The following is a 13,121-nucleotide window of genomic DNA, read 5'->3' as shown; positions in this document are numbered from 1 at the left end:
GTACATAAGGTGAAAGGAGGCTTTTGTATCTGTGGCTTTTGTGTTTCTTGTGCTGATGATTTTATACAGTCAAATCAGCATACTTCATTGTGCGAACTCAAGAAAATTATGAAATTGTGGATGTTCTGCTTAATATATCACAAATAATGAAAATGTAGTTAGCCAAGTGAAGTGTTTTCATGGTTTATTTTCAAGCCAGTACAATGGTCACAAAATGTTCATCCAATTGACAAGGCAGTGGTCCTGACCTGGTTAGAGCTTCTTTGAAAGAGCATGAAAAAGATGCAGTTCAAAAGCAAGGCTGCAGAAATCCCCTCCTCACACTTAGCCTCATTTACAACTACAGAGGTTGAATGCAGATGAGAAAACATCTAACTCATAGTTGTTGTGTTTTTGGCTTGATTGCGTGCTGGAAAGATCGTTTGTTGCTTAATGCCTAAAAGCCAGAAATCATTTATTTAGCTGAGCGTAGATTGCCTTGAGGTTGTCAGTAAGAGTCGCTGAACTATTTAACAGCTTGTGCTGCAGGGTTAACATTTACTGCATTATTGCCAAAAGTTCTATGGTCTTGGCTAAATCTCTTGTCTCTGGCACGGTTATGTTCAATCTGCAATTAAGATCGCAAGCATGATAATGGCACATAACAGTTCACATTCCATTAATAACCTATTGTAGTTTGTTGCTGGATAGACACTGTATGAAGCCCACGCTAGCTCACACTGAGCAAAAATTTTGTACATTACATCGGCAAATTAATAGGTGCAAAATTGAATGTTATCTATATATCAAGTGGTTAAAATTAACACATGGGAAGGCCTATCTCTTCTCTTATTTCTTTCTTCATTATAATTTATACTTCAAAACTATAATGTAATTCTTTATATTTACGTCAGAACTTTTGTGCAAACACTGAACCAAGCATGCAACAGAATTTAAAATGCTTTTCAAGATGCTTTTCAGTAGTTGCAAACAACATGAATGTGAATATAGTCAAAATGATCAAAACCAAACACCTAGTACTCTTAAACAATAGACCTCTTTGAATTGTGGTAGCGAGCAAAAATAATAGACTGTAACTCTACTGTTTAACATGATTTTTGCTAAGGTAGTAAAATAGGTTTGTGCTACGGTATAATTTGCAAAGTACAGTTTTGCTCTCTGTGTCAGATTTTCCCCACACCAGCCTTGTGACAGCAGAAGCCCCTTTGTCAGGTACAAGCCTTCATCTGTGCTGTGTAGAAGGTCTCAGGGTTGCGCAAATCATGAACAAATTGCCATAAAGAGCCGTTTTTGTGACACAACATAAATGAGGTGTGAAATAATGTTAAAATGAAACGATAGCCTAGATGATTTCAATTCTTTATTGTTTATATTAATGTCCATGCCTTAATTAAGAAGATGAAGGGTGGTTAGGTAGGCTGTGCATTCATTTAGGCAAGCATATAAATTAATGATACATCTGGTCCTTGTTTATTACATCACTGATGTGCAACAACAGCAAATGAATGACAGTATTAGATTCATACATAGCACACTGAACACAGTTACAGGAGGTTGTAGTTGACAACAGTGAATATTTAAAAATGCTGCAAATGATAAAAACCTAATAGAAAAAATAAAGGGTTTCAGAATCTGTTGCAGCAATAAAATATTAAAGTCTCATCAGATAAGAGCTGCAATGTCAGGAAAGGAATCAGTCACTTACTATTTACTGCTACTTAAGGTACAGAATAGTAACTGGTAATAAATAAGGGTGGAGTTAAACTTGGTACAGTGTACTGCCTATGGTTACGTCCTTTTTTTTCTCACAGTAATATATGCAAATACATAGATATATCAATACTGAAATGGCAAAAATTTGAATGTATACAGATGCAAGTAGTTTTTTTCTGTATGTTTAAAATTCAGTTTGTGCTCTTACATGACAGTGAGGAAGACAAATTGCTGGCTCTCCAAATGTTTATATTTCAGGGGAACTATAAACCTTCTTGCATAAATTCCATATAGCCCATCAATCCTAAAATGTCTTGGTGAGTCAAAGTAGCACTAAACAAAGATCATGAATTTCTTTTATTAGTTTTAGTTGTCAGTAGAAACTAGTAATGCTGTAAGTTTGATACTAGACAGTCAGACGATCATAAGAACATTCTGAATTTTTGCATAATTGTCAAGGGGAGGGGAGGTTTTTACTACTTTTAAGACTCACAAACCATGCTCTTCCGGACTATAAGGCTTCATTCACCCTCTACCATCAAGTCAAATCAGCACGGTTGGTGTGTCACCATTCTGCATGCATACTGCAGGAGCTCACACACAATGACATCCAATCGAGATACAGTGTGCCTCTGTGCGTTGTGGTCTGCTGCAGTTACGGACTGGCTGCTCTGCTTAAAGTAACAGGCAACCTGGGTCTGTGCTGCTATCTGTCTGCACCATGTTTCAGCAGCCATATGCTGCTACACTCTGCTACACACAGCACCTCCAGTGTACTTGTATGGGCTTTGGCTGTGAAGTCCTTCACTGCCTGAAAAGTCACTGGTGCTGTGCACAATCCAGCCTCATGCCTGTATGCCACACTTCCACTGCAGTGAATTATGATGTTATGCAGCAGGGCACAAGGCGTTGCAATGATTTCACTCAGATGAAATAGTCGATTTGGTAAAGGCAAATATCTGACTTCAGTTTGCTAAGAAGTCTGCTCACACTGCTCACTTATGAGAAAGAGTAAGTGGTGATTCTCCAAACACATGGTATTTGATGTATATATTTATGTGGGTGGAGACTACAAAGAGTCTTTAATGCTATGACGTTATATTAACTTTATAAATGTGTTACGCTTTTTTTTTTTAAAATTACGTCAACAAAACTAAATAAGTAAATTTTGCTCACAGTGCAGTGGACAGAGGCGTGACTTGAAACCTTGCATATTTATATTCAGATTCAGTCCCATCTTCAGAGCTGTTACACACCGACAAACGTATATTGTTTGAACAGAGATGTGAGGTCTGGGTTAGAGAGGGAAGTCACTCATTATCTGTGTTTTTCACATCAGCCACCTGACCAGCTATCACTGTTTGTTCTGTCTTTCAGGTTGGATTCAGTCCACTGAGATGTTATTGCATGAAGAGGATGGGTCAGAAAAGAAAATTGCATCGGTGAGGCAAGCAAGCCGTGCACCAGTCCTTAAAACCACCACACCTATACCAACCGACCCAGCCATGGCCCACTCGAACTCCTGATTTTCCTCCCCGACCTCTGCACCTTCCCTCAGTTACATTAGAGTCTCTCAGCCCCTCAGGTCCCTGTCTGGTCAGCATGGCAACACCCTTCCTGTGGAAGTTGTCGTCCCAGAAGCTGGGCTTTTTCTTGGTCAGCTTTGGGTTCATCTGGGGCATGATGCTGTTACATTTCACCATCCAACAGCGAGCTACCCATGAAAACAGTGCTGTACTGCGGCAGCAGATCCTGGACCTCAGCAAGCGCTACATTAAGGCCCTGGCTGAGGAAAACCAAAGTGTTATGGATGGGCCATATGTTGGCACTATGACTGCCTACGGTGAGTAACTCCTTGATGTGTACTAAATGGTAGGGCTGTGCAATTAATCGAAATTCAATTACGATTTCGATTATTACACGCAACGATTACAAAAATTATATAATCGAGAAAAAACGATTATTAATTTTGAGTTGTTTTAATTCACGCGCACGCAAGCTCCCATGAGCTGCTCTGCCCCGCCCCCTCTAAGCTACAGCTGCCAGCTAGCCGGCAGGTCCACCCCAAGAGGAAAGTTGTACCTAGCGGTCTGGAAAAACGGCAGGAGAATCACAGCAGAAGTGCTTGGTAAACAAAAAAGGCAAGTCAAATTCAATTGTATGGAATCACTTTGGGTTTGATGAAGAAGACGAAGAGCAAAAACACATCACGTGCAAAAAGTGTTTCGTAGTTGTGTCCGCACCGACCGGTAACACAACAAACCTTTTTAACCGTCTAAAGTTTAACCACCGCCACCTTTATCATATTCTTTTCTTATGAAAAACTAAAACGCATAAAAACAACTTTGTCCGCAATGCAGTCTTCAGTCTCCGAATCTCTTTATGCTGCAACTCCCGTATTAACCTAACCCTAACCCGTATAACCCTAACGTGCGTATTCTACAGGGTGTCCCATAAGTCTCCATACATAGGAAAAATAAACGTTTCTTGACATAAACCATTTTTAGTTATATAATATGCTCTATATGACTGCCATTTTGTCGGGAACACATTTCAATGCGTGCCCTCCACTGCTGAAGAACTATAACGAAGAAATATAAAGAAATACATGTTAGAACCATATGTATTATGTCTCCTGTGTATGTAGACTTATGGGACACCCTGTAGATGGCTGATGCATACAGAAGGCCTTAACTGAAACCTCACAGCACGCCACTGAATTTACTATGTTTCATACTACATTGAACATACTTGAATTTATAATTTGCATTTTACGTGAGGTTTTTTTTTTTTTTGCTACAGTTCTATGGCAAGTCTATAGCAGTTTAATTACAGTGCATATTTGTTTACAAAAGGAAACATACTTGAATTTACAGTACACTTATTTGATTTCAAAGATTTTTTTGTTTCGTACAAAAGTGAAAATACTTTGTTTTAGTGGTTAAAAGCTTTATTTATGTTTAAAGAGTATATTTTACATTGTTTTGCAAGAAAAAAATAAACAACTTTAAGGTTAACAAATAATCGTTTTTAATAATCGTGATTTCAATTATTGCTAAAATAATCGTGATTATTTTTTTTTTCTATAATCGAGCAGCCCTACTAAATGGTGTAACTATTTATGAAAACCATATTGATACATTTAGCTTAAAGCAGTTAAGAACTATGTTTTTGTTAAAACAGGAGCAATTGAGTTTGTATCATATAAAAATATTGATCATAGTGATAGGCCCAAGTAAGTCTTCTCTTTTCGTAAAATACCAGGCCATACTGCAACAGAGGAGGTACTTTGTTTTTAGCTTTCTCTTTTTATATCTTCTATAAATTGGATTGAATGGTTGCACTTGTCCACCACTTGAGCAGGCACAACATTACCTATATCCCAGAAAACTTGTCGAGGTGATTTAATGCTGATACAGCTGCATTGAAGCATAATACTGTAATAGTACAGGTTCAGAAGATGCATCGATAAGTTATTCGTGCCATTAATAGACCTGTGTGGCTCGATGGGAGGCTTCATTAGAAACCTGAGATTGGAATTGATTGTTCCTTAATGCTCAAAGAAACAACAGGATACAGTAAAGCTCCAGAAGATTAAATCAGCTCCTAGGGAACATAAGGAAGAGGAGGCAAAGAAACCAATGCAGCATTAGCTCTGTAGCTGCAAGAGTAGGTCAGCAGCAACATTGTATTCACTGAGTGTAGACATTAACTCATTAACATGGCACTGGCCACTAATGACTTTTAAGGAAAGCAAGGGTGGTTGTGTAAATGAGCCAAGATAGTCTGTCATCTCTAGATATTTCACTTCCCTTGTGAAATCAAAGCATGTTTTTTAAGCAAAATGTAGTGTAGGCGCTGGCTGTTTCCATTCCTTAATATGTCAAAAAAAAAAGATAATAATTTGTCCATTAAAACCGAATATTGTTGACTTGAGATTGTTCTGAACATGGGCTTGTATAGTGCATAAATTACAGTGAGTTGAGTGAAACTCAGGAGGTCATTCTGCACAAACTCAGAACTTTTCCCAATGCATGTCATGCAATAAAAATTCACATTAAAAAATATTAAATGATGGAGTCATAAGTTTTTATATACATGTGCAGAAAATCTTAATACCACACCATGAAAATTTACATGACAATGTGAAAATTTATGATCCTTTCTGGGAAAATGTAAAGTACAAACAGTGTTTGTTTTACTTGGACCTGAAGCTGCATTTAACAAGATCTGTTACAGTCTATTAACTATGCTGGATCAAATAACCTCTAGCCACTATAAACCTGTATTACATAGACGCACCTCACCACATTGCATTTGGTTGCATGAAAGTAAAAAACAAGTGTGGAAAATAAAGTGAAATAAATTGATTCTTCAGTTTTGGTAACATTTATGTATATTAATGTCATTTCAGTAGCAGCTATTTACATTAATATATGTTGCAAAATAAGCAATTAGTACGGCTTAGAATGTATGTACTACTGCTAAAATCTAAAGTTTCATAAAAGGTATTAAGAAATTAAAGGTATTTAAAAAATTAGATCTTGCAGTGTCCCATGTAGGTAGAGGTAATTTGGTATGGATTCACCGGAGGAATATTTTAAGATGGAATATTTTTTGTCTTTTTGTTGAGAACAATGATACCCTTTTGTGCTCAAACTAGCTAGCCCTTTCACAGTCTGCCACAGCTGCAGAGTGTTTATTTGAAAGTGCACACAAATGTGGGTAAATATCAAGTTCCTATGCAAAACAGCGTCATGTACAAGCCATGGTCAGGAGGTTGGGCTTAAACTGTGTGATATTTGAACAGCTTACATGGCAGAAAATCAAACCCTACTTAACGTTGTATTTAACCAACATGTGATGACTATGGCAGGTTGTTATCTGGCTGTAAATCATGCAATTAATTTGGCTCACATATGATCCCCTCCACACACTTCAGTGGAATATCAGCCAAGGTTTCCCATGACCAGCGTCCTGTCCAGCAAGTTTTGCTCCCTCAGATGATGGATTGATTTTCATGGTGCTGTCGGAACTGCAGAACAGTCCGCTGACCGCTGTCCAATACCGCATCCAAATCCATTTCATGTCCTTGATTAGATAGAGAGACAGCAGGATACTTGGTGCTTCCTGTGTTCACTCATTCGGTCGATGATTTGCCTTGATGCGATTTGTAATGAGCTTAAAGGGGACTTGGTTTCCTCCTTTGCTTTCCTGTAAATGATCCATAAAATCTTAATGCATGTAAATTAAATATGGTGCCTCACGAAAGAGGAGCATTGTGGGAATATTGCTTTATTGGTGGGACAGATTGTCAGAAATGCACCTGTTGAAAAGCCTGAAATCATTGTGTCTGAGCAGATGGCAGGCATCCTGTTTACATGAAACCAATGCTGGATACTTGTTTTTTTTCTGTTAGTGCTCTAAACTTCTCTCAAGGGAACCTTTCTGGTAACACCCAGTATCTGCTGCCAAAACTTGTTCTGATTCTGGTGATCTTTTTTTAAACCTCCTAATTCCTCATCGAGATCAGTGATATGCAAGTACAAAAATCTTGAAAGCTAAAATAAGTTGAAATGTGCATTTAATGTTCACTTACCACATATTTGATAGAAAAATGACTGTGACCCTGTTGTGTTCTCATCATTGAATAGTCTTAGGTCAGTGTTCTAATATGTTATGGTCTTTGTGTATCCTGTAGTGTGACCTGATTCTTTGTCAGCTCTGAACCTTGTAACTGATAGAAGCCATGTACACTACTCATGAGATTATGCACAAGAATCCCATAATATCATGACGGTAAATGATTGCAATGGCAGCCGTGTCTAATGCGTGCAGTAAATGCCTGACGTAGCAACTTTTGCATACCGAAGTGTCTTCTTTTTGGATGATCAGTAAAGGTCTTGCCTCGCACCCCTACTGTCCTTGTGCGGTCTTATATGTGCACAAAGGCCTTGAAATAAACTAAGCATTTTTTCTTTGAGCATCTCATCTCAGAGTGGGGATTTTTGGTCTTAAAATCCCAAAGTTTTTAAATGACACTTAACACTTTACCACTGCAAAACATTAACCTTCTTGATGCTGCACCTGCTGGAAAATCTAATGTAATAGTATCAGGGCTGGTGCTGATCTCACAGATCACTGACAGAGTCTTCATTTTTGAACAAATCCAAGTTTGTTGTCAAGTCTTAGGATGTGCTATGAATTCTCCTGAATATGAAAAAATTCCAAGATTAAATTATTTAAGATTCAGTTTCTTTGTGTAACATCAGTGGTGCAGACACCTGATCACCCGAAGCATGGACCAGATCAACAGTAAAGTCAGACGTGACAAGGATATGATCTTTCCTTTTTCCGCCCCTCCTGAAAGTGATCTGTGCAGCCAAGTGTGACGAGCCAACTGACACACTATCCTGTTACTCCATTGTTCAGCTACTATTACATATTTCTTTTATGGACACATATCGCACTTGTTGTCTGGGCCTAAGTCTGCTTTATAGAGCCAGTATCAGAATTCAGCTGGATTTTTCTCAATACCACAGCAAGGACTGGGTGTGGTGCAAGCATATACTGCTCCTCTGATCCTCTTGGCCCTCTTTTAAGTACAAGCTCCAGGTATTTCTTTGTAATATGGTGTAGGTAAGACATGATGACCCCTGCAAGGCTGGACTACACTTGGCCTGGGGGACATTTACAGATGACAATAAAGAATCAGGATCATGGATGAATGCCTTGGGCTTATGTTCTTGTGTAATCACTTGCTTTTAATGCTCATAGGCTTAATGAAAAAGCCCAAGTCACTCTACATCCACATTCTTATCTTACATGGCTCTATTGTTTAAAGAAAGCTCAGGTCCAGTGCACTTACCCCTCCAGGATTTGTTTTGCAACTGCATCACCAAGCTAAGAAATATTGAGACAGACAGAAATGTGTCCCTAGGTGTGTTATTACTCATCTAGTAACCTGGCAGCACTAAGTGCACAGGAGGACAGGCCACACCCCTATTCATAGCACTATTAGCGCTTTGTTAGGTGTTTGACTAAAACTGTCTCACAGCTTAAGAACATTAATGATAACAAACATTTATGTACTTATGTACATATTATGTACTTTGACGATGATATGATGATGATGATGAAATTCTTTATTCAGTCTTCACGTAATACAACTACTGTCAACACTACAAACATTACCAAAAGGTTAGTGACTGAAAAGGCACAGGCAGAAGCATAATGCTTATATTAATGTCTGTCCTACATAACAAATTAAGCTACTTGGCATTCAATATATGAAAAAGAAAAAACAAAAATGCAAACAACCAAACAAACAAGTAAAAACATAAAGATGTGAAAATACACCAAAAAAAAACAGAAAACATAACCAACCAAATTAATGGTAACTTCATATAGAGTAGAAAATAAATTATTTACTTATTAATTATTAGATCTTAGCAATTGTAACCTTCAAAAATTGCCCTACATACCATTTTTTTTAAAAACCAAAAATGATATGCTATTTTTACTTTTTGTTAATATCTGTAAATACATTGAAATTGCTCACCAATTGTCACATGAGCCCAACTTTGTCAAATTGTATTTGAAATGAGCCATTTGTCTCAATATACACATGTATTTACCAAAATAAAGATAAAATTGCAATCACCTTTTTAAAATAGCAAACAAAAATTAAGACACCTTCTGGAAAAGGTTGACTTGGATATTTGCTCAGATCCATAAACCCTTTGATATCCTCTAGCATAATATCTAATAGTAGGGGTGTTTCTGCTTCTGGCCAGAAACATGTCTTTTTTTAAATTAATCCATCTCTACTAGAGAGGATCTTTGTCGTTACTCCTGCTGACTGTAAATAGGTGTGGTGGGTTGCAACCTGCTGTAAAACATGCAATTTAGGTGAATTCTATGGATGTCTTGTATGCATGACCAAGTAATTCTCACAAAATCAAAATAATATTGGCATATCTTACATGTCTTAAATGGATCGAGTAGTGACCAAACTATCACTACAATATAAATAGTACAGTACTACATATAATATGCAATAATCTATTTACAAGTCAGTCATTTCTCTTTCTCTATGTTGATTTATTTGTTACTATTATTATCTGCACTTTAGTCTGTTGTTTTTTTATGTCTGTTTCTGTTTTAAATGTGTGTCTGCTCTGTTGATTTCTATTTTCTGTTTTAAATGTGCGTGTTTTTAAATGTTCATTTCACCATTAATCCTGTGGATTGTAATTTCATTCAGCATACCAATGTTGAATGACAATAAAGACTCTTGAATCTTAAAGACATCTATCCACATGGCTCTGCGGTGCAGACTCTGGCAGAATGCAGCCTTACATCATCCATCTTTATATATAGTCTATGATTCCAGTTTAATAGCGTAGTGGCACGAGCAGGGATATTGAAAATTTGAGTGTGGTGAATTTCTTTGATTGAGTCTGAAGCTCATGAGCAGAGGCCTGTCTCTACTGAGGTGAACAGAGGGGGCCTGTACCTTTGGGCTCATTCTTTTTTCTGATTATGTTCAACCCAACAGCTTGGCAAGGGAGCCCCTCCAACGCTTTCCATTTGGTTTCATTCTGGTCTCACTATGCTGCTCTGTGCGCATCTGCTTCTCCCAGCGCACAGAGCTTGTCCAAATCAGAAAATGCTCTGGCGTTTCTCCTCACACGAATCAGACTGGTGTGCTCTGCCAGGGCTCGTTGTGCCCTTGCCAATCTCTCTGACGTGATGAAAAGTGGCGTGTCAAATGCAGCACGATGAGGGAAAATGTGGCGCTTGTATGTGATAGACAAGCTGCAATTATCATCATCTCAGGAAACTAAATGGTCTGATGCTCACTGAAATGCTTCTGTACTGTATAGACCGACACAAATACAATAAAATATACTGTGTTTAATGACAGCTCATTGCTGTTGACAGATAGCATGTTGATGATGACATACTGTTCATTGTTATATTGCATATACTAACTGCTTAAAACAACTTAACATTTATCTGGAAATGTCATTGCAATTGCTGCAGGTTCCAGTATCAGACAAAGAGTGCAAGATAAATGCCATGCATACCAACATTGTGACATTCTGCCATTTTAACTGAATTCCTCTTCCGTCTCATTAACGGTCAGTGTCCCTCCAGCCTCTTCTAACATTAACTATTTTCCTGTCATTGAAAAAATGCAAAATAGAAGCACAAAGACCCAATTTAAACAGCAAGGTCACTTGCAAAGACACTGTGGTTCCAGGTTTCCATTTAAATGAGGCCTTTTGGATTTGTGTGGCTGCACAAATCCAATGATTGTTGCAAAGGCAGCTGAAGTATCCCCATTCTTACAATTTCAGACAGTTTTCAACAAAGCTCCTCAAAGTACAGCCAGCAGTGTAAACAACATGCATATGTTTCCTATAACGATAAGCTTGGTGATAATGAAGGAGCTGAACCCCTTGTCTTATCCAAAAAGTGGAGTCTTAGTGCTCCGCTAATCACATACAGATACACAGAGTGCGTGTGTCCAAAATTTTTTGTCCAGAAAGTTTCTTGTGTTTTGAATTAAACATACGCTCTCTTTGATCTTGAGGTAACCCAGCACTCTATGAAATATTTTAGTGCTTATTGAAAACACAAACAACATGTATATAGCTCATTAACATGGCACACATTCCTTGTTGCAGACTTGAAGAAGACCCTGGCAGTGTTGCTGGATAACATCATGCTGAGGCTGGGCAAGCTGGAGTCCAAGGTGGAAAACATCTACAACGGCACCGGAGGCAACCTGACCAATGGCACCAGCACTACCACACCCAGCGCCACAAATGCAGAAAAGGTCAACGTGGCAGGTATGTTCTGCATTTGTTATGAGGTGTTAATGGAAGAGAGCTGAACAGCTGTATTTCTGTACCTCAGCATCTTTGATTAAGGCAGAGACTGGCCTTTTGCTGTTAGAGTTATTGCTCTTTGCATAAATCCACCTACAGGCTTCACCCTAAATAATTAATTTACTGGAGAAAACTATTATTTGGAAGGTATCATGATTCATTTATGGGCCTTTATATATTTTATTTTGCCATCATATATTTTATTTTGTTGTTCAGTGTATGAAAATGCTGAATATATAATAGAATAAACCAATTAAAAAAAGGAAGGGTAAGCTGATATTCCAGCATGACCTCTATTTCCCATAGTGAATGTGTTTTTTCCAGGTATACAACCATCTAAAACTGCTCTAGTATTGCACAGTGCACACAAGGCATTTTATAGGACCAGACCGCATCCTTGGACATAATTCAAATAAGGCCTCTGTTCACGCCGCATGACCCTTTTATTAGTTTTCATTGATTTTCCTGCCAGCTTTCAGATGATGAATTCAGCCCAGTTGAGAGAATGAGGTGTTGGTTTTTCTGGGATCTCGGGACATGCTCTCAGTTGTTTGTCTAGCATTTAACAGTAGGAATGTGGAGTCTGCACTCTGGAGTAATATATTCAGAATTAGATTAGGCTGATTGAGTTATAGAAATCCCCATTTGAGCAGATTTAATCTTAATGACAGCTGCTGTGTAGCTGTCTTTTAGTGTTTTATGCTTCCTGTGTCGTGCACAGATTAGAGGATGCATGCACGCTAGAATAACATTACTAAGACAACAGCAACAGTGCTAGACTTTCATGTCAGCTGTTAAATTGCTGTTTGAAGACTTGTGTATACATAGCAAACCACTAATGCCGTATCCTTGGGCACTATCTCACACCAGTGGTATCTCTATTTATCACGCTTTTTCTTCAAAGTCCCCTATGTGAATGTTTCCACACAAATATAAATTAATGCTAATGCAAAGATAAAAGATTGTATTTTTAGTGCTGTTGTAATTGCTGTAAAAACAAGTTGCAATTGTCAGCAAGTAATGAAAATAGGCAAATTAAATTAGTTTCGCAATAAGACTACAACAAGGTCTATTTTTTAAAAGATGGGAAAGACGGATTAGGTTTGTCACATCAGTTCGACCATCGTTTATCTAAGGCCATGTCCTATGTCCACTTCACCCCTTTTTTCCTTTTTAACCCCTTTGTATTGCTGTTTTTTTCTTTTAATCTTTAATATCACAATGTGCACCCCAGCTTTCCTGTTCTAGGGAGTTTAGTTCTTAATTTTGTATTGTATAAATTACAGCTTTTGTATTGCTGAGGGAGGACCAATCAACTAATCATCCTTATCTGTATTGTCTGTGGAGTCACGGGGGTATCGCTGTGTGATTCAGTTGCAATTTTCAGATGAATGGATGAGAATGGTAAATTGTTATGTGAATAAACATGTGAACCATGGAAATCCTAGTAAACAGAGAATGGGCAAATGAAAACAAGAGTGCTGAGCCGAGTAAGCTTAAGTATACATA

The 13,121-nt window shown here is 37.9% G+C and overlaps 1 protein-coding gene across 2 annotated transcripts in view; it reads left to right on the top strand.

Annotated features, from left to right (window-relative positions):
* mgat5 (alpha-1,6-mannosylglycoprotein 6-beta-N-acetylglucosaminyltransferase) overlaps nt 1-13,121 on the top strand; it is a 95,976-nt gene that overhangs the window by 11,930 nt on the left and 70,925 nt on the right. For both annotated transcript variants that reach the window (XM_030156444.1, XM_030156451.1), the window contains 2 exons: nt 3,091-3,556; nt 11,409-11,573. In XM_030156444.1, coding sequence (XP_030012304.1) covers nt 3,316-3,556; nt 11,409-11,573 — 406 coding nt within the window. In that variant the 5' untranslated portion in view covers nt 3,091-3,315. The remainder of the gene's footprint in view (nt 1-3,090; nt 3,557-11,408; nt 11,574-13,121) is intronic.

Source organism: Sphaeramia orbicularis, chromosome 2, assembly GCF_902148855.1.
Source record: "Sphaeramia orbicularis chromosome 2, fSphaOr1.1, whole genome shotgun sequence".
In the NCBI taxonomy this organism is placed as follows: domain Eukaryota; kingdom Metazoa; phylum Chordata; class Actinopteri; order Kurtiformes; family Apogonidae; genus Sphaeramia; species Sphaeramia orbicularis.
The sequence above is the reverse complement of the archived record's forward strand: the minus strand, read 5'-3'. Positions and strand labels throughout refer to the sequence as shown.